At 23.2% G+C, this 27741-nt stretch overlaps 2 protein-coding genes across 4 annotated transcripts; one reads left to right on the top strand and one right to left on the bottom strand.

Annotated features, from left to right (window-relative positions):
* Positions 1-1173: 1173 nt before the first annotated feature.
* LOC113554864 (type I inositol 1,4,5-trisphosphate 5-phosphatase) lies at positions 1174-23736 on the bottom strand. 3 transcript variants are annotated; one of them, XM_026958937.1, is made up of 15 exons: positions 23269-23707; positions 12466-12507; positions 12205-12305; positions 11038-11125; positions 10346-10409; positions 10147-10250; positions 9959-10075; positions 9641-9696; positions 9002-9086; positions 8838-8921; positions 8638-8715; positions 8293-8481; positions 6640-6714; positions 4510-4546; positions 1174-1517 (listed from the first exon to the last, which is right to left on the bottom strand). In XM_026958937.1, exons 1-15 carry the CDS (start codon positions 23332-23334, stop codon positions 1423-1425), a joined length of 1281 nt encoding a protein of 426 aa, XP_026814738.1. In that variant the 5' UTR covers positions 23335-23707; the 3' UTR covers positions 1174-1422. The 3 variants fall into 3 exon arrangements, with proteins under 3 accessions (XP_026814738.1, XP_026814737.1, XP_026814736.1); XM_026958936.1 differs by lacking the exon at positions 1174-1517 and adding an exon at positions 23721-23736 and having other exon boundaries at positions 3255-4546; positions 23269-23614; XM_026958935.1 differs by lacking the exon at positions 1174-1517 and having other exon boundaries at positions 3255-4546.
* Positions 23737-23808: 72 nt separating this feature from the next.
* On the top strand, positions 23809-27662 carry LOC113554865 (epsilon-sarcoglycan). The gene is made up of 7 exons (XM_026958938.1): positions 23809-24239; positions 24322-24517; positions 24613-24758; positions 25344-25422; positions 25547-25748; positions 25885-26059; positions 26968-27662. Exons 2-7 carry the CDS (start codon positions 24364-24366, stop codon positions 27217-27219), a joined length of 1008 nt encoding a protein of 335 aa, XP_026814739.1. The 5' UTR covers positions 23809-24239; positions 24322-24363; the 3' UTR covers positions 27220-27662.
* The last annotated feature ends 79 nt before the right edge of the window (positions 27663-27741 follow it).

The raw sequence follows: 27741 nt of genomic DNA, 5'->3' as shown, positions 1-27741 counted from the left end.
TATTTAAATAATGTAAAAAGTATAATATTCACTTTATGGTTTATTTATAACTGACTGATGTGTGTACTCTGTATTTAAATTTTATATAGAATATTTAAAATGGACTGGCTATTTAATATTATTTAGTTAGATTTTTTTTTTATTTTATAGATCATAATTTTAAAACTTTATTTACTTTATTATAGAGAATTTTAAGATTTTATGTACCTGACAAAAATTATATTAAAAGTATTTAATGTATACCAAGTAATATGAAAAATATGAATAACTAAGAAAATAATGAGAACAAACTTAATATCATCTAAAAATAATGAATACAACTAAGTAATGTTATAATCAAATATTAAAATAATCATAAATATAATATGTTGAACACAATTGTTTAATTTGTATTTAAAAGATTATTTAGTATGGATGAAGTCAGTATAGAGAAATTAAATATTGAAACATTTGAAGCAATCTGATTCAAAAATAAAACAGAAAATAAATAAAATAATCCCAATTAATTAATTAAACTCAAAGCCAATATAAATACCTAAATCAGATCATACAATTTTAAAGTAAGATACTAATAAACAGAACTGTAATGAAAATAAATAACACTTATTAACAAATATGATAAATACTAATAAGTAATAACTAAGTATTTTAACAAAATATAAAAAAGTTTCGATTTAAAAACCAGAATGTAGAAATGTTTCATGGATCATAATATATACTTTGAGAATTATTAATTATACCAATTATTGTCAAGCATATTTACCATATATATAAATACATAACAAACATTGTCTTTTAAATTCATTGATTATCTATTTAATTTTATTATATTAATAATATTTAGTGAATCATCAAAAAACAGCTTATAATAAGAATTTCAAACTATAAAATTGTGGAAAATATAAAATAATTTAAAAATTGTGCAAAACGTTTATCAATTTAATTTCAGTTAGGTAATTACTAATAATAATAAAAAAATAATAATAAATTAAAGGGTTTTGAATAATAAGATACCAACCAAATAACACATTAACTAATTTAATTTGAAGGTAATAGTAGTTTTATAAAATATAAATATTTAACAATATTAATTAAACCTATTCAATACACATTTGTATTAAAAATTTTATTCTTTATAATTTTAGTTAATTATTATAATTAGATAGTATGCATAAGCCTGAAAAATGTAGCAAATATAGAAATTCAATCTAAACAATTTTAACTTGTGATACATTCATACAAAGTTATAGACTTTAGAAGTATTGATTTATGAATTTAAATTAAATATTAAACTGTTCATATATATATATTACCAAGTGTACTTAGACATTGAAAGGATATCTCACATAAAAAATTTAAATAATAAATATTATTATCATAATCTGATAACATTTATAATATAATGTTTACCTATTTCTTGATTTAAACAGTAGTCTCCTTTAAGTGAACGAAGTTCTTGTCTTCGGGGAGTTTAGAGTCAAACAATGTCCTTTCCCAAACATTTACTTCTGTAAAACCTTTTAAAATCATAAAAATCAAAAAGTTTAACATACCGAAAAAGAAAAACGGTTAATTTGTGCTCAGTGCGTCCACTATTTATTAAGTGATTCATAGTAAATCAACATTTTCTAAAAATTAAAAGTACAAAATCAACTAAAAATAATCAAAGTGCAATACAAACAAATAAATAACAGTTCAATACAAAATGTGTGCACAAAAGAAATAATGAAAATGCTAATAAGGTACCAACAAATAATTAACCAAAATCATAAAAAAAAAAGAACACAAACTATAATTTATATGAAAAAGCTAGTAGAATAAATATCAATATAAATATAAAGAAGAACAATGTTTATTTATTTTTGCATATACATATTTTATGCTTGGAATAAGTCATAAAAATCAAGAAATATAATTAGTTATACTTTAAGCCATTATGGACTATATCAAATGACAAATATCTATGTAAGTTGAAAAAATTATATTCATAAATACTGTATTTCAATAAAATAAAATAAATTGTTTCCTTGAATTATTATGAACTAAGAAAGTTAAGAATGTTTTCATACTTAATTGTTGTATTGTTAGGTTAGGTTTGAAGAACATGCTTTTTATAGTTTTATATTTTAAATAAAATATATTTGTTTATAATTTTAATCAACATCAACCTTGCTTTTTTTTATATAAATTGTAATTGATTTTCCTAATACTCAGATAAAATATAGTGTATAACTTTTAATTTTTAAAGTGACTCTTTATTCCTTTTTACACACATCAGTTAATTGTTAAGACAAGTAATGCAAGTTTATATTATTGATTAAAAAAACAAAATATTTGTAATGATTAAATTAATTTTAAAACTGTCTTATTTTGAGCATTATGTTTAAACATTATACATACATGTGTAGTTATAGTAATAAAATTTAACTAATTTTGAAAACTATTTTTGTATGTATTACAATTTATTAAAATATGATATTTTGATAACATCATAACTACTAGTCTTTAATCTGTGCAACTCAATTATAAACACAAACTGCACTAGCCGATACGAAAAAAGTGATCAAATATCTTAAGTTAGTGACTAAATTTCTACAAGCTAAGAAGCTCAGTATACAAAATATAAGCATACACACATACACATATTTAATTAAATTATAATTGTTTTTAATAGGAACATATTGACTTGTAATTATGTATCACATTATGTTAAGTTATAAATTATACTATGTACGAGTATATTTTCATTTTTGATTAAGCTAACACCTACATAATAATATAATATTTGTTATATTATTTAAGATTATCCCAGTCTAGTTCATAACAAAATGCAGAATTTAAAATATGTAAAACATAGTTTTATTTTGAATTTGACCTAATGTGGGTAACATATTAATTACATATTCAGCAAAATTGATTATCCTAATTTATTAACATAAAAGCTTATTTTATTGTCAGATTATCAAATTTAAAGATAATTTTACCATCAAGAGTGGGTTTCTTCATAAAATCCATGCACATGAGGTACTTTTTTATCCCAATATAATTTTTAAGTACTCCGAATTCAATAATCAAACAATGTTTTTTTTTTTTAATACAAATACTAATATGGTTAAATTAAGTTTTTAATTTATTATTCAATGAAAAAAAAAATTAAAAACAAAAATCTTTGTCTACAATATTATTATTATAAAAACATTAAAAACTCAATTATTCTATAATATACCTATTTTAAGAAAGCTAGATTAAATTTTAGCATTTTTAAATAAGTGTGAAAATAACTGAAGTATTATTATACTCCACGCGCGTGGCAACGGATTGAATGGTCACATTTTATACTTGCTAATTTTTTTGATGTACTAATAATAAATTGTAATTTATGGTATTATTACATAAAAATGCAATAGGATAATATATTACATCCTTTTCATAATTAGAATGACACTTATGGTTCAATTTTTTTTGTTGTTTTATTTATTAACATAATTTTATTTTTCAATTTGTATCTAATTAAATTATATTTTATTAGTTACAAAAGATAACTGTTTTGCTATTTTTAATTGCCTCTCTCATAGATATAAGTTTAATGAACAACACAGTCTTGCTATGTTTTTTACAAGTCATATTATATTATAAAAATATATAATAATTTTTTTTTTTATTTACATGCATTTCAAATAATAATTAGGTATTGTAATTCTATAGGTTATCTCCAATTATGTTATAAATAATTTAGGTCAAATATGGCTAGATAATTTGATTATATAATCCGACAAGAAGTTGTCGGATTTCTATGGGCTATCTTTTTTTCTGTTAATGGTCGTTTGTCGCAAAATTTTCTAAATGCAAAAGAAGAACACCATTTAAATTTGTTTGTTGCTATTTGTTCGGATTGATTGTCAAAATTAACAGAACAATTATCGTCATTAGTGAAAATTATGTTTGAATTAGAAATACATTTATTTTTCTTGTCATCACAATTATTAGTTTCATCATCAGCAATTTCCTCAAACCAATCTTCATCTGATGAACTATGGTGGCTTTGATACCTTTGCAAGGGCATATTATTGAGACTAGGAATTGACTTGAGCCTGATACGTCTATTATGCTTCCAAGCTTTTTGCATGATCATCGGAAATTTCCATTTGTGTGTTTTGCAAATGCAATCAGATACAGGAAATATACTTTTATTTGTCCCATGTTTGTCAGATATTTTTTTACGCAAAAATCCACAAGTAAATGGCTTATTTGTTTTGCAATGACTTTCTGTATAATTTTGTTTTAAAGGTACAATATCAAAATCACAATCATCTGTGGATGTAGATGGTACTGGAGGGATTTTAACTTCACCTAATACAGTATTATCTGGTACAATTGTATCTACTACTGAAATACAACACTCGTTTGAATCTACACATAAATGATCACCCAATAAAGCATGCAGTGGATTTTGGGTTTCAGGAGGCACACGGTTAAGCTTACAAGCACAATCCACTCTGTCCACTATACCTGCATTGTTCATTATGTCACATTTCAAGTACACAGGCTGAAAGAAACACAACAATTCGTCATTTTTATAAGTATATTATATTATTTAAACATGTAAAAAAAAGGTAGGCGATAGGGTACCCCTCTGATGTACATTAGGTGTCAAGTGGCCAAGTGGAACACTATTATAGGTGTGTTAAATTTGAATTCAATAATAATAAATATAAAAAACTCACGAACGGAGACAGTCTCTCAGCCTATATCACTAAGTGTATTTTATGATATATTTATTTTACTTTTAGTATTACAGTAGGTTGATAAGATTTTTTTCTTGGATAATGTAGTATTTAATTATTATAATTATAATAATACGAGTATAAACAGGATTATAAACATTAAATAAATTTTAATTTAATTTTAATTTTCTGTAATACTGTAAAACAGCAAAAATAGAATCATAATATAAATAGATTTTATCTAAAAATAAATCAAAAATTTCATTGCATATAATAAAATTCATTATATAGTAATATATTTAAATGTTTTAAGTTTCCATGAATAATGTTATGAAATTTCAATATGAGGAACCTTGTATTACATTTTCAAAATTTAGATATAAAATGAAAAATTTTATTAAATTTCTAACTACAAAACAATTTGCACTTTTTTGCTATTTGGACTAAAAAAACTTCAAATACATATAAAAAAATATGGCTATGTATTTTTAATATTTTTATACAGATATAAGAACAACTTTTGTAGGATCTTGTATAAAATTTTCAAGAATTTTAAACTAGCAAATAATATTTTATCAAAACTTCTAGAAAAAAAGAAATTAAAAATCTTTGAACATTTTATTATGAAAATACTATGAAATAAATAAAATAAATACAAAAATATTATTTGATAAAATTTCAAGTATTTACAGCTATTTATTTTAGGGTTACACAAAAAAAAAAAAACAATTGATCAAAAATTAAATTTACGTAAAAATTCCTATTTTTCCTTAACTTTTTTTTTTTGTTTTTCCTGATAATGAAAAAAAGTATTGGAAATTTTTAATTTTGACTTCATTAGAGTTAAAAATAGATCTAATTTTTTTTTCCAAAATCATCCACAAAGTTAAGAGTTAAAGTATTTTAACAACTTCATAAAATGTGCTCACACACAAAAACAAAAAATAACACATCATTGTTAGATTAATGATTTGCTCAGAATCTAAAAGTAACAAGTAAAAACCAGTAAATTGTAATATAAATTATATTATAAGGTGAAATTAATATTTATTGAGTTGTAATGAAAGGTTTTTAATTAAAGTCAATAAATCACTTAATTAAAATCTAAAATATTTATGGTTATATATAAATTTTAGGACGTCATACCCATCTTATAAACATATAACATATTAAATTTAAATTGAGCAGAACCAATTTTGTGTTCTTAGCTTAATTAGTGAATTAACATATAAATTATCTAAAAAGAAAGAACATTATCTGGATTTATATGTTGGTTTTTTATGATTTAATATGTTTTAACAGAGATATGAACATTAGCAACATTTTACATAAATGTTATAAGAAATCTTTATAATAATCTTCATAGTAAATTAATAATATGATATATTCATAAACTTTATCAGTTATTATAATAAAATTGAAATAAAAATTAATTGAATATGAATAATTGATACATTTTAGGATAGGATATATGATATAAATATGATATATATCCTATGATATATCTGTAAGCTGATGTAAACGACCTATCAATTTATCATAATCTTTGAGATTTACCTAATTTAAATCCGCAAATTGATAAATATGATTAATTATTAAATATGAAATAGAATTTATCTAGTGTAACACAAAATTAAACTTTCATTTTGCCAGTTCTATGATAAATGCAACATGCATTTTTTTTTAAATTAATAATTAATGAAGTTTTAAATTTAAAAATTTGAATAAACTATTTATGTGTAATATTTGGTAGATAACTTTGATATTGTTACCCAAGTCTCAAGTTCAATATTTTTAAAAGAGAAAATTGAATATTTAAACGTATACAAATTTAGAACTTAGAATTTATTTGTTTTAACAGTACTAAAAATATAAAACTCTTAATGGGTAAAATAATAATTATATTTTTAAATACCTTATGATCTCCCATGCAAGTTTTCTTTCCAATAAGATCATACTCCACTTCACCATTATTATCTTCTTCTAATGCCTGAAATAACAAGTAAGTAATAAAGATATATGTAATGAATAATAATAATAATAATAATACATAATTATATTTAATAAATTAAATTAATGGCTTAATAATATTGTATCTAATAACTTAGGTCATAAGAAGACAAATTTCAAAATCAGGTATGTTATTTGAATTTTGATACAATATTTATTGAAAAAACAATAATTCAACACTTCATATTATTATTAAAAGTTTATAAGTTAACTATAAAACCAATAGGCAATTAATATTATACTGTGATAGTTTCATCAAATTTATCCTAATAAGACACTTCATAAATCTAAAAAGAACACATGATAAAGTTTAACTACTGCTATAAAAAAAATAGATTAAAATCCTAAATTGTTTTTAGAAATGTTGAAGCACTCATGAGTATGAAAAATTAATTTTGACTGATAGGAACCATAAATAATATAATAATAATAATAATAATAATAATAATATCACATATTTATAAATTTATAGTTTATAAAGTGCTATTTTCCTAATGGTATAACATAACATATAAACCAGGCATGTTAAGTAAAAGGTCAAATGTAGCTTTCAACTCTTCTTCTTTTTTTGTAGTACCTGGGTCATTGGAAAGTCAAATGAAAATTAAGAGAAAAAAAAAATTTTTATTTTTTATCATATTTTTATTACAGATATATAATGTACATGTTTAGATTAACCTGACTTAACTTAACCTAACCTAGATTACTTATTATACTTCTAATATTCAATTTTAATTAAACACTTTAATGAAATTAATGGTTTGCTTTGTGTACTAACAATTAACATATATTTAACTTGACAGTTGACATATTTTATAGTAATAAGTATAACTATATAAGTAAGTAATATTTTACAGTATTACTATTTTATAGTAATGGTTCTTCTAAACTTTAGAAGTTTATGTATTTATTAATAAAGTTACAGGTATTTATATTGTAATACTATAAGTAAAGGGTCACAAACTTAAAAATATTAGGTAGGTATATAGATGCAAGTCCGTAATTGGTGGCAGGGTCCAGGGGTCCGGACCCCCCAACATTTTTAAAAGTAGTAATATTTTAGTGATGAATATAGTTTAGTGACTATACACTTTCAACATTTATATATAAAAAAAATTTTGGACCCCTCCAAATTTTTTTTTAGTTACGGCCTTGTATAGATGTAATACGTAAATCTAAAATTCTACAATTTGCCTCCCCAGCCATGGAGGTCTAGACACAGGCTCGGATTGAATCGGCGAGCTACCAAGAAAATCTCAGCGGGTTATGTAAAATTTGGGCCGAAAGCCAAAAAATGGGAGAGCAAACATTTTCAAAAATCCCAAAATTATTGAATATTAGGATTAAAATCTTTGTAGTTTATCATACATAATACAATTTTAGCCTATCCTAAAATTTAATCAAATCTCCAGCTATGAATTGGCTGATAGAAATTTAAAATCTTGGTGGGCCGAAAAGTCTCAATCTGGCGCTGTCTAGACATGCCTATATTAATAGATACTATTTTTAAATTGAATATTGATTATCATAAATTACAAAGTTTGAATATAACAGTTACCTTTTCATTAATTAAAAGTTTAGCACCAGCACTTAAAACTACTCTATCACACCAAGCTGGGCATCTGGTTTGCATATAGTTCATTCCTTCGTGTTCATTTTCTTCAAATGGATAACTTGGTTGAAAATATATAGGAAATTCAAACAATTGTTCTTCAAATGATTTTAATTCGTGATCAAAATCTTTTAACTGAAAACATGCAATAATATATATTTAGTATATAAAATAAAAAAATGTATTTATTTAATTTAATTATATTTTTAACTTAAACTAAATAAGGACTAATATAATGTATGTATGTATGAAGTTAAATTAGGTTAGAGAGTTGTGAGAAAAATAAATTACCCATGATCCACTTTTTGACACAAATATATTTTGATGGTCCAAATGACGAAATTCTTTTTTTCTTAAAGTAAAAATAACCTATAAACAGATAGAACCAAAATTATTGCCAAAATGTTATACATTTTATTCATATATACTTATACTTCAGTATTTTCATATACATAATTGATATGTAATACAATAATCAAGTCAACACTTACTTCTTTTGAATTGTCTGTATACTGAAAAACTAAGTTATCTTTATCAACGTCATCTTTTACCATATCCAACCCCTCAACTATTTTCTATAAAATAAAATGTAACATAACAATAAATAATTTAGAATATATATACAAATTATCTTATTTTCAATGAAGAATTTTACCATTATGACAGCTTTGGTATCTGTGCGAAAATTAAAATCTCCAAATAAAAAAAATGGAGCAAATCCAAATTCATAATTACGGAACCTATAGTCATAACATTTATTAGTAAATATTAATATAACAGTTTTTTTTATAAATTATACATTTAATAGTTAATATCACAAAAAAAAATGTTATACACTAGGAATTGAGTGTACCAAATAATTGAATAGACATCGTAATCAAAGTGTTGAATTTAAATTCAATGATGAATAATTGTATACGTTAAAAAATAATTTTAAGCAGACTATCTAGTGTTTTGATAATGAGGTTATTTTATGATTGTTTTTAAGTTGGTAAATGAACAATGTATGAGAAACTTTATATCAAATTTTCGGCCTAACTAAAAATGTCATTGACATTTATAGAAAAAAATTTAAAACAATCAAAATATTTTGAATAATTTTATATCATTTATAGAAAATACTAATATAAGTATTTAACTAAGAATCAAATATATACGGTTATTCGTTTTTTACATAAAAAAAAACAACTTAACCTAACCTACCACCCTAAAAGAGTCACAAAATTAATAAATTAAAAAATTGCAAATTAAAAAAAATATATATTAACTTTTATTTTACAATACATTTCCTTACCGATCTAAAGTGTATTCAAGTGCTTTTTGTCTCATGATAGAATAAACAGATGAATGCTGAAAATTAAAATATAATTAAAAATTATATAGATGACAAAATATTTATCTATACAAGATTATCATTACAAAAAATATGAAATCAACTGTATCTTATGATAGTCAATGACAATTGGAAAATATTATTAATAAATATAGTTCAATATTTAAACATCAAAATGTTTTATCCAACTGTTATACTAGTTAAATTCTTGATTGAAATATGCATTCAATAAATTATTATTATAATTATAATTAAAATATTTAAAAAAAATTAACTCACAGATTGCATAGCAGTAAAATTTGAAGCGTCATGAAATAAATGAATATTTATGAGATCAAATACAGAACCATTAAGCTTCCATCTGGTTCTCAAAAATCCTTTACGTGACCATTTGCACTAAAAATGAATGAAAAATAATAACAAATTAAAAATAATTTTTTAACTTTATTTCCAAAGATAATACTAACCTCTGGAAAAAAATCTTGAGGAAATTTAGACTTTTCTTTTGTAGAAACATCTTCAATATTTCCAGAATATATGGTTTTTTCAGTGACTGATAAAAACTCTTGTTCTAAAGTTATTTAATATTTAATAATAAAAATAACGTCAAGCGAATGAATATTATCAATATAATATTTTGACAGATACATTTACTGATTTACTTACTATTAAAATCCCATATAGATGCTTCTTTTATGGCTTCATGTATAAAATAAAAGTTCCCCAAAGCCTGAAAAATAATAAAAATGGTATATAAATTAATAACAATAAAATAAATGTAATAACTAAAATAGATAAATAAAAGTTAATGCATCAATTTATATAAAAAAATAGAATTTCAATTGTAAATATATTTATAAAACAATAAATAAAATAATAAATTAGAAAAATAGAAATATATAAATAATAGTAATTTAATGAAAATTATGTTCATGATGTAAACTTAGACATATTGATCTTATATAAATATAAATTATTACCTAATCTAACAAAGATGTCTAGTTTTGAACGAGACGTATACAATGAATTATACTTATAAAAATAATGATATGATAAAAATATAAATATAAATTACAAATGTAAATAAAAATAAGAAACCTTTACTAAATATATGTGATTTATATTTTAAAACTTAAAAGAAAATTAGTCTTAAATTCAAAATAATATCATATAGGTACTGTAGTAATAATTTATTTCATGTTCCAAAACTCATTAAATTGTTACCAATATTTTGAAATATAAACGGTTTAGTAGAGTTTAGTGAAATTGAATTATATGTATTCAAAATAATGAATAATGAGTTTCATTCGAAAACCGAAAATAAAAATATACCGTAACAATTATATTTGGCTAGTTACTGTAAAATTTTCCGCTGATGTAAATTCTTCATCAAGAAATACTTGAGCTCTATTGAAGATCCTTAATTCTTTGCTTGTCATCAATAAACTGTAATCAAATTTATTAAAATTTTACTATCAATTACAAAATAAAATTTCAAAAATTAAAATACAAAAAGAAATCTTTTAATATGCTTCCTGTATGATCAATATAATAAGGTTGTATTTTTATAATATTGTACCTCAAATTCTAAATTGGGTTAATTTTTTGTAATTTTGATTTATTAAACATCTATGGAATTTCAAAAATAACAAAAAGTAGAAAAAGTATAATATGCAAGTTGATATTTTTCAACAAAAACATAATAGTTACCGTTACGTGGTACTATTATAATAATTAAATATTTAATTACATAAGTCTTGAACACATTTTAATAATTGTTCATTTAAAATAGTATTGATAATTTTAGCCATATTATCATTTTATTACTTTAATTACAAAAATAAATATTAAACAATCATACTTTGGTATACTAATTATAACTTTTATAATTATTAATTTATTGTAATTGATGAACCAAGTTTAAAAATCCAGGGATGCTAATTATAAAATTATGTCTAATAGAAAATAATTTGTACACTATATATTATGCTAACACACAATTAAGAATTGTCTAAATGAAAGAATATAGAAATGTAATGTTATTTCATGCTAAAAATCATGATTCAAAACTTATAATTAAGTTTTATTATACAAAATTATAATTTTGAATTATAAACTATAAAAATTTATGTTAATTAACTAATTGCTAACAAAAATAAATTTACATAAATTATGTTTAATAATTAGGAGTCATCCAATGATTTTGCTAGTTAGAGTATAATACTATAGTCTACAACATTGACTAATGACTATACGTATTTAAAAAAATATTTTTGATTATAAAACAAGAAACTTCATTTATTAAAAAAATAAGGTATCGTAAAGTGTAAAACACTGAGAGTAGGAAAAATACAAACTTAAATAAGCTTCTTAAAATAATAAAATAAGTAAAAAATTAACTAAAATACAGTCTAGTCAACTAATTTATTTATCAAATACATAAATTAATAGCAATTATTTAACAAATAAATGTAGTTATTTAATTTTAAATAAATAAATAAACAATTTATCAAATCTTTGATTACCTAACAAAAAAATTGACGTGTTTCATGCTTTCTTCATAATTTTTTCCACCAACTTCTTGACAATGCAAAGCTATAAAATATGGATCCAATCTGCTCACAGTCTATAGTTTAAATCAATAACGAATTTATGAGTTAACAATTCAATAGTTAACAATTACTATTTACTAATAAAAATAATACATATTATGTATTAATATTGTATTATACATTATGTTTAAAATTAAAAATATAATTTATTTTAAGACAAATATTTTAACTTACATTCAAAAATTCTTCAGTCCATATTTTTAACATCACACTTGGCTGAAAATTACAAATAAGAATAAATTCAAATTTAATCCTAACTTAAATACAAATATATAAAATAGACAATTTTAAACTTTTAAGTTGATAGAGGGAAAGTAGGTACCCATATTCATATGCTACACAGTACACGTCTAGAAACTTAGCATAACTTTTGAGTCAATACTCAGCACCGTCGCACCGACTTATAGAACAGTGTAAATAGGTTTGAGCCATACTTGTACATAGGAAATAACTTAACATTAATCCAAATGTTTTGAAAATGTTATTGAGTATACAGAGCCGTGTTAAAGTCCAATACCGCCATGGAGCAAAGAATTTTGCCGCTTTTTCCCCATCCTCGTAACCAAAAAAAAATTTTTAGTAGAATAATTTATGTACCTATTCATAAATATTAAATACACGTATATAAACATTTTTAAAAAGAGATTTAACTCTAATGTAGATTTACAATAATATAGTCAAAATCGTTCATAATTGAAAAAAAAATTAAATTATTTCATAACTATTTAAATATCTTTTTTTCTGGATTTCGTTGCAGCAAATTTATATATTAATTCTTCTCACTTCATATCTTTAACCATATCAGATTCAATACATGATATTGACAAATTTCAAATTTGACATTTTTTCATGGATTAAAGATGATCACAAATAATTTTTTACACGTTTTAATACAGAAAATGATCTTTCACCACTTACATTTGAAGAAGGTAGAGTACAAAATAATTCTTAACATTATTTCTATACTTGGAAACGATTTTTTTAAAGTCGATGTAATAATTAATTTATGTAATGAAGCAAATGATAATTTTCTTTCTGATGGAAAATCTTTTACAATGGTTTTAAATTGTATTAATTCTTCTTCAAAATCTTTGATGTTTTATACGTGACGTCAAAATATGCACAAAGATTCTACTTTATTATTTTACATAATTATGTATAATAGAAGACGGTTACCCACTGTGTATAAAAGATGTTTTTATTATTAGATATATAATATTTCAAAAATCTAGCTTTTTAAAAAAGTTGTCTGATTGTAATGTTTGTGCTATAATTTTTTCTTCTTTCAATTTTTTTTCTATTTTTTTTTTCAGATTTCGAATCACTAAGTCTCATTCTTTTCATTTTTACGGTGGTCTAACTATTACAAATTTAAATAATTTATTATAATAGTTTACAATACACAAAAATCAAAAATTACAACATACTTATCGTAGGAATTAGACAATTTACAATACTATAAGTAAAGTTTTAATGAAAAATACAAAGTGAATATTGAAATGATTTAAATTTATAAATTATTTTTAAAAATGTTCTTAAGCATAGAACAAAGAAATTATGTATAAAAACTAATGTAACATTTTCTTTTTCAGATAGATATAGTTTAATTGTTTTGCCACCCCTCAAAATTTGCCGCTTGGAGCAAATGCTCCTTTTGCACTTAGGTAACGTGTGTATAGAAAATATAATAATACACCCAAAAATGTTTAATTTCCACAAAAAATGTTTTTTAGTTATAACAAAATACTAAAATTGTTATTTTATATTCAAATATGTAATTTCGACCTTATTTGAACTTAAAATTATTTACATTTTTTAGTTTTAATTTTAGTATGAAAGTATATTGAATATTCAATTCTTAGTAATAAATATTTAACGACAAAATAAGTTGATGATTTTTGTGTGATTTTGAAGATTTTTGTTTAAGTTTAAATTTTAAATGCTTAATAAATAAAAATTGTTCTTATGTATTTTTAAGCTAAAATAACAAATTTTTTAAAAAGGAAAAAAGTTTATATTTATAACAGATTTCTGATTATATAAAAAAAAATGGGGAATATCAAATAGGCTGCATACTAGTTGCGTCCCAAAGATATCTAGGATAAAAGTTTAATCCTATTTGCAGTCCTAGTTTTTTCGTGTCATATCCAAGTTGGCCCGATTAATTTTTGCCCACATCCTAATACTATTATCACTCTCCGTTCATAGTAACGATAGTCCGCAGCTATAATATATATATATACAAATATATTAGAAAAAGAAACATTTACTAGAAATACTATGAAACAGTTAGAAGAAAGCCAAATTGACAAACTTGAATACATAAAAGTAATATCATATAACTTTTTATCAATTCCATATTAATTAAAAATATCTTATACATATAACATATATCAACATGACAATGTATCATTTTAAATAAAATCAAAATAATATTTTTAACCTAAAAAACTATCACATACATTTTTACTATATTATTAATTAAAAAAAAATAACAACATTTTTAATCAACTAGTAGTACTGATACTGTAGACAGTCCTAAGTCTGTACAAAAATGGGAAGGAAAATGAAGTTTACATTGCTTATAATATATAATTTTATATTTTAAAAATGTTTAATTAGGTTATCAAATTTAGGTCACAATTCGTATGTACTTTAAAAACCCGTGGGCCGTAACTCGGAAGAAATGTTCACCGTGGACACAACTAGTTGCCACCTGTAAAATGTTTATAAATGACTCAAAAAAGTTAAAATACCTACATATATTATACATAGAAAACGCTAAAAATTATTATAGACATTTGCTGAAAGTCTATAATTTCTAGTTCAATAGTGATTCGTTATTAAAATACAACAAAATAATAAAATAAATTTTGTCGAACACTAGTAGTGTAATTTTAGATTTTAAAACGAACGATGAATGAATTAATTTTGAAGTATACTTTTATTGTCTAAAATCACTTTTTATAGTAGAAAACTTTTTGATCTACACATAGTTTTTCTGGTAGAAAATTAGACCGAGAAGGGTTCAAAATTTAAAATTATCAGTACTTTTCAAAATAAACAGGAAAAACGAAAATTTTTACGCAAAACCAGTTCGATAAATTCAATTTTTGTTTTTCGGTGTAATTCATAAACAAATAACCGTAGACGGAGACTTGAAATGTTTTATATTAGCATATTCTATAAATGATAAAATTAGAATACTTTTACGGGTTTTAAGCAAAACAACACTTTTTAAACAAACATTAGACACTTTAAACATTTTTAGTTTTTTTTTTATTATTATAAAAAATACCGACAAAAAGATATCAATGTAAAATCAGTAAATCATTTTACTCATCGCTCCACTTAGAATATAAAAGAGGGGGAAAGTAGGTAACTACTTTGCTGTATTGTAGAAGTAGAGTGTACCTAGTCATTAAGTAAGTTACTGTTATAGATTTTGGATGATTCATTATGATAATAATTATTATTTATCATACAAGGAATCATTATGATGTGAAGTGAAATATTTTTTTTTAAGGTGGGAAAGTGAGCACTTTTCTAATGTGGATACATAGGAGTTGAGTAGTCACTGTGATGGATGTGTTAAATTTGAATTTAATGATAAATCATTGCATATGAAAACAATTCTGAGAACAATTCGAAGACAGTCGGTCATTATATGTTGAAAAATTTGTACAAGCATATTTATTAGATTTTTGCTCTTAATATAAGAACCACTTAAAATGAGTCATGTATAATCTCAAGCCTTAGAAATAAAAATTGAACAATTTATCCGTGTTTAAATTTTACTTTTTTTACAAAATATTTTACCCAAAATACCAACTAAACTAATTTTAATAACAGAAACTACCACAAATTTGAAAACTGTAACAAATTTTCCGATTTAAAAAAAAATTGATTAAGTAAGACCAATATAATATTTAAAAATCTTCATAGCAATATTGCACCTGTACATTAAGGAACTCGTTATTTATTATTATTATTATTTTATTATTATTTGTAGTGTTTAACTTACAGTATTAATTATTTAATTGACCTTAGAAAAGATTATATATAAATATTATAAATACATTCAATTTTAATTAAAATACAAAAATAATTTCTCATTAAAAAATAGGTACATTTTGTTCGATATACAAAGTGTACAATTTCATGAAAATTTAAATAAAAAATAAATTTTCCTATGAAAATGATATTAATTTAAAAATTAAACTGCAAATTAATTAATAAATAACAATAGCACATTTTAGCAGATTTTATCTCTTTATATAGACATTTATAAACGTTTTTCTTAAATTATGAGAGAATTATGAGTAAATACTTCAAATTTTCAATAAATTTCGATTTGTATCGATGTTTACTCTTTACTTATCAGTAATAATAATTTAAATACATACCAATGTTCTATATAATATATTTACTAAGTTAGTCATACTAACATAAAAGATCTATATATTATATAAGAATATTGAAACTTATCACATTAACATTTCCACTAACTAAAAAATAATAATAAACAAAACTGACGGAAAAAACTTAAATATTCTTCGATTTGCTAAGAATACCTACAAATATAAGTACTGTAAAGTATGTTAAAAACATATGTATTAAATTAAAAAGCGATTAATAAAATATCAACTTATTTTAAAATACTCATATACATTATTCGAACAAGGAAATCAATGTCATTTGTCAATTCATTATGTTTTATAAATATAAACAAGTATAATTTTTTATCTATTCTTAACACTTTTTGTTAAGTTAAATATTCAGCTTTTTATGCCTTTATTTGTTCAAAAATATTCACAGTTTAAACTTTAAATATGTGTAATGTGTACGATTTTTATTAAAATATTTAAAACCCAATGTATAAAAGCAAAAAATGTATGAGTACGTATAAAAAGAATAAATGAATACCAATCAAACATCAATCGGTTTTATAATAAGTTAATACGATAGTTGAAAATAGTAAATACACACGTCAATATAAGTTTTATGTATAGTGCAGTAATGCAACTGAGGAACAAACCACATAATTTTGGATTTTTATAAAAAAAAATACTACTTAATAAATTATAAATATATCGTTATATTTAAGTTATAAAGCCATATAGATAATAAGATAATATATATATTATATATAAATATATTCAGTTCTTCATAACATAAAAGCATAAAGCAAACTAAAATTCATCCGTAGGTAATTTTAGTAGACAGCACGTTAACATGAATTAAATTAAATTATGATGTCTTGAAGCGGGAAACGATCTTTTATCACTGAAAAATTCAAAATTTTAAGTGTTACAACTTATGTTAAGACATAAGATAATTAATTTATTTCCGCACACATACACACCATACATAGGAGGTTTTAGGGGTTGCCCCGTCGGAATTTTTTCACATCATACAAACTTCAAAATTATTTTATCCACCACTTACTAAGATTTATATAACCTCTCCCCTCCCAGAGTACAGTCTTGCATACATTATATAGTATATATGTATTCTGATAATTTCTTATTAAAACCGAAATCTGTTTTACGTTACATAAAAAATACAAAATGTTAATATAAATTGTATTAAATACATATTAAAATCTTAATCTTTTAATAATTTAATCATGAAGTGTTATTTTAATTTCATATTTCTTTTTTATAACTGGCATTTCTTATTATTTTAAATTCTGTACGGAGAGATGAACAATTTATTGATTTCACAATTTTTGTATTTTTTTTTTTTTTTTTATGGAAACACTTTATATAGTTGAAAACGCTTTAATCTTCAACTTTGGGGATGGTTTCTGGTAGCAAATTAAATCTATAGTTGGTAATTTCAAAGTCAATATTGAAAATTCTCAGACATTTTTAAAATAATAAAAACTGAAATTTTTAAATTATAAACCATTTCAAAAATACTGATATTTATTTTGACAATAAAAAACAAAATACCTAATATTCTTAAATGTTGAACAAATGTTTATACTAGAATTTATATTATTTTATATTTTATATTTTTTACAAAATACAAAACACTTTTTAAGCTATATGATATTTTACCTCGATTTTTCTAGTTTTTTCCTATAAACATCAATAGAAAAAATTTCTACTTCGTCAAAATTTGAAAATGTATTATGTAGTTTATACAATATTACTAGTAAATATATTAACATCAATTTAAAATAACTAATATTAATATATTTATATAATAATACGCCGATGGACCTTCTTCGCTTCTCAGAATCGTATTTTGTATTTTTTATAAGCAATGTTTTATCATTAAATATTTAAATTCAGATTTAACATATTCAATACAGTGACTTACTCAATAACGATATTTGTTTTCTACTGTACAGGGTACAGCAGAATAGTTACTTCTACTGTACAGAGTACAGCAGAATGGTTACCAATTTTTCCCTTTACAATATTAAATTAACAAAAGTAAATTAAAATTCTTATATTATTTTTAATCTAATTTTTTTTCCTTTTTTAAAGATTTAGACAATTGAGGAAATTCCTCATATTAAGTAATCAAGGTTAGGCAAGGTTTTTTATAGGATTTTTTAAATTAAGTTCTACTCATTTTTATACAACGCACAGTACCAACACGACAACACCAATATCAACAACAGAAATTTCAACACATACAAAACACATGTCACACTTATATTACCATCTTAATTAATAAGTTATAATTATCAATACATTATTTTCATAACATACTTTAATCAAGGTGATAATAAAACAACTTTTAAAAACTAGGTAATCAACGACATACTAAACATGTTTTGTACATAAACAGAAGTGCATTGCATATTATTAATAACTTCTATAGATAGACAAATTCCCATCATTTTTAGCCATCACGCTACTATATTTACTAAAAGTATAAATAATAGTATCTAATAACGATATGTAATAATTAAAAACTACAACTCTATGAACAATGAAAAAATGGCTTTTGTAATATACAAATCATAAATGAAATTGATTAATTCAAATTATTTATTTTTGGGAATACAACCTGAATGAACAATTCACAATTATTTAAAAAAGTCATAACATTCATAACTAATAAGTTTTTATGTGAAAAATGTTAAAGTTAAGTTATTCCAGACATAATTTTGAACATAACAAACGAAACCCTAAGTTATAAAGGATAACTTAATAATAGACGAGTGTCATGTATCAAGTATGTTATGTAACAGTATCGTAACAAAATTTAAATAGTAATTATATATATATATATACTAACAGATAATATAAATAAACAACAAGATAGTAAACACATATATATTTTATATAATACTCATAATAGGATTATTTTTTGAGTTGCTAAATTGAACTTTATATCAAACTAAGATATAAATAGCTTTCAATTTAATTAATATTCTAGTTCGACATTAAATTTACAATTATTATAATTTAAAAGATCATACCATAAAGTTTTTAAAATATTTGACGATGTGGAAGTACAAGTTATCTTAAACTATAATAGATTTTACAGTTCAAATTTTTACAATATCACACTTTTGTTTAAAATTTTAACTGTCAACGGTTAATAGCTTAAAATTAAACCGGTCTAAATATTTAAAATGTCATGGTATATAAAAATACCGAATAATAATTTAAGTAAAAGCGGAATTTTTTCATATTTTTTTTTTAGTTAAAAGAAAAAACAAAAACTGTAAGATCATTTTTTAATATCAAATTTTAATTCAGATGCTCTTACAAATTGTACAACATCATAACTTTGGTTTATATTTTTCTGTTAAGAAAACTTATTCAGAACTCCGTTTTAAATTTTTCAGAAATTTTTCTCTCAAACAAAAATATTACTGTACATAGATCGAAAAAAAAATTTAATTCGATTTAATACTTTATAATTCTCAGAAAAATATTCTGCTTGGAAATATGGAATTAAAAATGTATGTTGTCATTCAAAAAAGTAAAACACTAAAAAATGGTAAAAACATTATTTTTTAATGACATAAAATTTTATAAAAAAATTATACAAATATTAAAAATATTTATTGAAACATGTATACTTTTCAAGATAATAAAGAGTGCTTATTATTAAAAGAATACACTGTTATGACATATCTACACATAATAATATAATACTCCTGTTAGCCAATAACCGTAATTTAAAATATTTTCCGTGCACTATCATGTAAATTATTATCATAATTTATAATATTAGTTCTCATGTATTTTTTGATTACAAAATACTTCTGTACATTAATAATAATTAATAATCTAAAGATAATTTTATATTTAAACTCTTCTTAAGAAACTTACACAAAATTAATTAATATTAGATTATATTTATAAATATAATTAATTTAATTGATGTTCAGAATTTAAATTTAGGTATCCACCTAGATTAATAATTAATCTTTATTTTATACCAAGTACATTGTTCAAAAACAAATATTCATAAAAATACAATTTTATTTGATAAGCCCGAGGAGTATGCTAAACAAATCAAAACAGGTGCAATAAAAAATAAAACTACAAACAAAATTATTTTTTGTGTGTTTAAAAAAATAATATAATTTATTGATAATTGGTTATATCACACAATTATAATTTTACCTATTTTTTTTATAGTTATAACTCATTATTGTTAAATTTATAGGTATACAATATTCCAAAATAATAAGAGCACATTATAATTATTATACATTTATTTAAAGTATATTTTGACCTAAGCACTCAATATTAAATTTTATTCTATACATTGTTAAAGATTTTTATATTTTTAATAAGTATTTTGATCTTTGTTTTAACTATAAAGTTATTATTACCGTAGTTAATTCAGAACATTATAAAACAATAACAATCCTCAGTTATAATCATAAAAATCAATTATTTGATCATGGGAATAATTAAATTATTAATTAGACCTTTATTTATTTAATAAATATTCAGTTTATTTAAAAATAAAAAATATTTTTAACTACATAAAACTCTAGAAGACAGTTTCTAATATTTTTCCATAAAATGCAAGCAATTTTATCAGGCACTCTGTTTCAATGTATTCTTTAACTAGGTAGTTGCCAAATTATTATATAATAAAATAAAACAAATTTATCTTAACGTTTAAATGAGTTATCTTAGTATGTTTTAATTAATGACTTGGAATCATTTTTAAAATCACTATAGAAAAACACAATGATACAAAATAATTATTCATCAGAAAATTAATTAAAAATGTTGGCTAGGTATACAAGATGTTTAGATATAATTTAGTGTGGGTTTCAGTAGTATAGATATCCTAGGGCAAAGTAAGGTGGTGCCTATGCTTTATTGTGTTGTAGACATTGTACTATTATAAAACCATAATTATTGGATGAATAGACTTGAAGCTGTATATAAAATATGCATGTACCTATGAAAATTGCAAAGTTAATAAAAGAACATTTATAAGTATTGGAAATTGAAATTTTTAAAATTATTTAAATATTTTAAATAATATTATTCAAATTTATTTCTTCTTAAAGTTAATTGTGCCATAATATACAATATGAAAAATAGAATTGTTCGTAATAAGGTAATTGATTAATATCTGCAAATACACAAATTTGTATATTAATATAATAAATATGTATAGTGTTTAATATAACTATATCATGCATATTGTAAATAATCCACATCATATAATACTTTAATTAAATTTATTAATATTTGTTATTTTATTCACATGGACCAAAGGTTGATTTTGAATATATTCTAAATTGTGCAACAGTATCCCCGGGTACAATTTTTAACTAAATGTCTAAATATAATATAATCTATACTTTAATATTTAAGTGTTTATATTTAGTAACTAAAAATATTCATTATTAATTTAAAATACCTTGTTATAACTATTTTAATCAGATATATAGCATACCACAGGCTTAAGATTATTCTATTGTCTTATTACTTATTTAATTCTAATCATTTAATAAAAACCATACATTATAAGTCAAATTTTCAGTATCTTAATTTTTTTTAATAAAAACATTGTATGACATTTTACCATTAATTACTTTTAATAAAATTAGGTCCTCAAAATGACTAATCTGAATGATATAAATGATGAAATATTACATATTATTTGCATTAAAAATAAAAATATTTCTAAAAATTATTGATTAAAATCTAACCATAAAAAAATATGATCAACCTATTCAAAATAGAAATGTACATACAAATATAAAATTTTGAAATAATATTACTATTATATTGTGTTAAATAAATACATAATATATGATATATAGGTATAAACATTATTTTAGCAAGAGAAATCTAATTCAAGTTGTTATCAAAATTGATAACAATTCAATTTGATAACAATTTTAAATTGTTATTCTCAAATTTTTCAACATCAGAACCATACTTAGGTTCTAGATGTTAAATGTAATAATTTATTTAAATTTAGTTTAAGATTAATATTTAATTTTTCTTTTTAATATTAATCTTTTAAACATAACTATATTTGTTTATGCATTTGTTAGATCAGATTGTGCCTTAACTAATGTTGTAGATACTTGATAAATTAATTAATCATAGACACACAATATTATGTTAATTAAAACAAAAATATTTGAAAAATTATATTACTATAATCCCAACAACCGAATATGAATAACTATGGGCCACATAACTTCACCATCAATGGTATACTCAAGCAAGTATTTGATATTAATAAAGAACAATAATTAGTGCTTATTTTTCTTTGTTCCAACTCAAATTATTTACTCACAAGTTATAAACGTATATTAAAAAAACTGTGGATATGTGTATATTTCAGTTATTTTAGAATGTATGTTGTATAGACGATGTTGATCAAAAAATCCGTTAATTAATATATTCAGAAGAGTGCTACGAGAGAGGCTGCATTTCGATTATTAGATAGTATTTGTATTACTTTTGAGCGACCAACAATAATAATAATAGTAATAGGTAGACATGTACAACTCACATTTTCAAATATCGAACCAATGTTCGCCGTGACCAACAAAACGCGAGTGGAAGATTCGCAAGCCATATTGGACTGGGATAGATGAGGAATTGAGAACCACGATTTATATTTTTACAGCACGTCAGCTAGACGATCATTCGCGTACCGGAAGACCGTTTCCGACGACGGAGTGACTGCGTTTGACCGGAAAAACGACTCTGCGTCCGGTGCACATGCTCGCGCGGGGTCGTACAATATCGCTGCCATAATATGTACCCATTATAATAGCGATTATTTAGTCGTAAATACACACACCCGCGCACGCCGTTAAAACACTTGAAAATAATGAGTCCGATGTCGCAGCTACCTATACCATAATAAATAATAATAATATCATTAATATTATTATAATATGTACAGTCGTCGTATTATTATTATTTTAATAAAGTATTATTATTTATTATTACTATTACTATTATTATTGATAAGGTGCATTTTAAACGACACGCCCACACATACTGACGTCAATGTGTCTCACGACACACGCGTAGTATTATTATCGCTTATTAATATCGCAACGATGCGCCTGCCAGCAGGCTACTAACGCGTGCGTACCTATAATAACAATAATATCATGACGATGTGTGTATTTGTAAGACTCGAAAACGAATGTAAAAAAATATGTCAAAAAACGACGATTTGGAATACTGCCACGGGCAAAACAAATATTTGGCGGAAACTCACGAGTGCCATCGGTCCCCACTACACACTCCGACCTGCTGATCAAACAACCGCAGACTAGACACGTTAATGTTCCTCTACCTCCACTCTCGTTTAATCGATCGTTTTTCGTATCCGCTACAGATACAATTATATAAACAATAAATCGTTATTACATTTCACCGTAAATCCACGAACGTAAAAAAATCGAAATGTGTAACAATCAATAGCGTGTTACCCGCGAATTATCTGATCACTAAACGCCGTCAGAGGTAGGTGACTAATTGTACACGCCAGCGCTCAAGACCCAAGTATGGTTCAGGCGTAGTTATTAATATTATTATTTTCATTTAGTTTTGTTTGATATTGTCGTTCCTCGGTTAGACAACAGACACGATGCATTTCACCACTGCAGGTTTTCTAAAAACCGCATGCATGTGCATTATCGCTGCATTGGGTCACGTCGAGTCCAAAGTGATCATGAGAGATGTGAACGAAACGGAAATGTTTTACTACGAAATACGCCCGGAACTTTTTAACTGGACAAATGGTAACCTAACCCTTGGGTATTTGATTTAAATAATTTAAAATAGGTACCAGCCTTCTCTTTCAGCCGGCCTTACACTTAATTTTCAAACAATATAGGCGCAGATAACAAGTTTGTATTCACACCATCCTTACAAAATTATCCAGACTTGCTACATTGGATACATTACAAATTCAACAGTAAAAATAGACACGGGTACTTATATGGAACACCGCCTGCGAACTTGTTGGAACGACAAATCTTAGTAAAAAATAAAAATAAATATTTGAATCCATATATATTTGTAAATCAGAACACATCCAGGGTGATTATTTTAGTAGAGGACCAGTATATCATTTCGAAAAGTATACTATGATAATAATTCATGCATTTTTAATATTTTGTTGCAATAATTTTTTTCACCGGTGTTTTTGTTACAATAATCGACTACCGCCCTAGCGACCAACGACCACCATTAAATTTTGATTTATTAATGGCCTCATGCTAAATTTTTATAATTTGATACAGTTATACAAAATTATTTTCTTAACATGTTGATGTATATATTTTATTTTATAATTCTCATGGCTTAATGAAATAATAATTTCTAATATGCATATATTAGAACTAAAATGAATAGTAAACCACTAATTTTTAGGTTACATAATTAAATTAAAAATATTGTATGAACAGTATGAACCTTTATTCTATGCCTTTAAATTAATCATGTATACATTCTTACAATTATTGATTTCTATTTCTCAAATTAACCCTTCATACTTCTTCACAATTAAAATAGGTAGGTATGACTTTTCAAATTACATTGGTATTTTTTTAAATGATTTTTTAGTTGGATATTATTGGATTAAACAAAAAAACTTATCAGGTTGAGACACAAGTTATCCAATTAAACATTTTTGAAAAATCTGGTAAATATTAATAATTATACAAATTATCAGTTATCAGTTATTAACAATAATAACATTTTTAATGTTAATTAGTTATAAGAGTTATTGAGTTAATAATAAATTTACATAAATATATTTTTTACAGAATATGCAACAAATGAGGTTAGATTTAAAATTAACAACTTGAATGTGGAAGACATGTTTAATGAAGAACGCATTCCATACTTACTAGATATATTTAGACAATATTTATGGGTGGGTAGTAAACAGAATTTGTATGTTACATTTCTAGCATCCGCTAGTGATTTAGGACAACGATTACCATTAGATCCAAATGATACAGAGGGGTAGGTTAATAAACCACTAATATATTATAATTTTGGATAATTTATTTAAATAAATAATAATATATTATTTACTCTACATACTTATTACTGTTCTAAATTATAAGAACATATTCTTAAATAATGTATATGTCTACAGTGTTGTTGTCAATTTAGGAAGCTCATCAAATTTTTCAACAATATTATATGATCTAGAGAAAGAAATAAGCCCATTGCAAAAAATGAATAAATGTCCAAAGGATTTTAAAAGAACAAGTGTTGAACGATATTTCCGAGCGAATGGCTTTAATTTGGACTGGTGCAGTTTCAAACTTGTACGTAAAATATAGTAATAAATTGTAATAGACTAAGGACATAAGATAGAAAAAAAAACACTTTTTCAATATTCAGATCTAAATAAGATAATATTAGTTACGTATATATAATTAGCTAAGACTGAATAAAAAAAAATTTTATTTTAACTGTGTGATATAACATTGTGATATTCCTGTCTATTTTAACTAATTTATGGTACTAGTGTAGCGCGCAATTATCTACCAGCCTGTTTTTGATGAACTGCTTAGAGCATTACCCAAAAAATCACCACAAGGAGGTAAACTTACATGTATTTAAAAAATATTTACCCGCAATCTGCATAGAGCTAAAAAAAAATTCCAATTTAAATCACATCCACATATAAGATTTGTCTTAGCCAATTTAGTCGTGGTTATTTATGTATGTAACCCGCAATCTTCTAAAAATCAATAAACAAAACTGGTTAACTTTTCTGCCACATCTACTAATAATACTGATCTAAATATGAGTGAAGCAAATAAATAAGTACACTTCTCTTTTTCTTTAATAGTTATTTTTGCATCCTACCATGATCTTTCAACACCCTTTATGTACACACCTGTTAGGGGTCATCATATAGTTTCATGAATGAACTCTCCTGCTGTTAAACATCAGTATGGGAGGCCACTCATCTGAATGAACAGAACCACCTTCAAATTATCAATAAAGAACTGGACAGTAATGAGTAGATCACATGTGAGTGGTAGATCGCACGCTACAATAGCATCTAATTTAAACTTTGCATCATTCAAGTATTACTTATTCCTTCCATTTCATGTATTAATTAATACATTATTATACAATTAATATTTACAATATATCCATTATCCATGAATCAGGATAATACAATTGCATTTTATAATTTGCATGTAATTTTCTATAACTTTAGGTAGAGTTGACTATTATCTTTAATCAGAATCAAACAATGAATGTTCAAGACAAAATATCTAGTACAAAATATGCAGAAGAAAATGTTTGGGAATTAGTGGAATCTCTACAATACAGTCAGTCCAAGCACACGGATACTACAAAGTTCAAAATTACATTAGTTGTTTTTATAATCTTTGTGATTGGGTTAATTTTAAGTATTGGTATATTTGGATGGTATAAAAAAAAAGTTATTTTTTTTAAAAATATATAACACAAAATAAATAAAACAAATTATTTGAATTGTTTTATTTTTAAATATACATCAACTCTTAAATATATGTAACACATTTGATTGTTATAAATTTGACACTTTCTCAGTATGTCAATTGTAAATAGATTTTTTTAAACATGGCCCATTTTACAAAGACTAATGTTTATTATTAGACTAAATAAAACATTACAAAGTTTAAAACTTAAATTTTTGATGTTTTTACAAATTAATTGAACTTAACCCACATAATAATAATGTAGTTTAATATTACTAGATTAGGTATTTTGCTAAGTTACCCTAATAAGTCTTTACGATAAAAATAAACAAGTTGCTCTAAATATGTGAATATACTTATGCAAGTTAAGATCAATATAATTTCAAAAACTAATTAATCAAACTAAATATTAAATTTGAACAATAGTGCTTAAATTTTTCAAGGAAAGGTAAACATCAAAAACGCTTTGATAAAACTTTCTATACAATTTTAACTAGTAAATATATAAATATTATAGCACAAAAAAA

The sequence above is a fragment of the Rhopalosiphum maidis genome, chromosome 2 (genome assembly GCF_003676215.2).
Source record: "Rhopalosiphum maidis isolate BTI-1 chromosome 2, ASM367621v3, whole genome shotgun sequence".
Lineage (NCBI taxonomy): Eukaryota > Metazoa > Arthropoda > Insecta > Hemiptera > Aphididae > Rhopalosiphum > Rhopalosiphum maidis.
Note: the sequence above shows the minus strand (reverse complement) of the source record. Positions and strands in the feature narration are given on the sequence as shown.

Excerpts from the sequence above, each read along its gene's own strand:
- LOC113554864 (XM_026958936.1), bottom strand. The coding sequence starts at position 23,334 with ATGGCTTGCGAATCTTCCACTCGCGTTTTGTTGGTCACGGCGAACATT. Across the intron at positions 12,306-12,465 it reads GGACTGAAGAATTTTTGAAT|ACTGTGAGCAGATTGGATCC; the intron begins GTAAGTTAAAAT and ends TTTAAACTATAG. Across the intron at positions 10,076-10,146 it reads CTCAAGATTTTTTTCCAGAG|TGCAAATGGTCACGTAAAGG; the intron begins GTTAGTATTATC and ends ATTCATTTTTAG.
- LOC113554865 (XM_026958938.1), top strand. The coding sequence starts at position 24,364 with ATGCATTTCACCACTGCAGGTTTTCTAAAAACCGCATGCATGTGCATT. Across the intron at positions 25,423-25,546 it reads AAACATTTTTGAAAAATCTG|AATATGCAACAAATGAGGTT; the intron begins GTAAATATTAAT and ends TATTTTTTACAG. Across the intron at positions 26,060-26,967 it reads ACTGGTGCAGTTTCAAACTT|GTAGAGTTGACTATTATCTT; the intron begins GTACGTAAAATA and ends CTATAACTTTAG.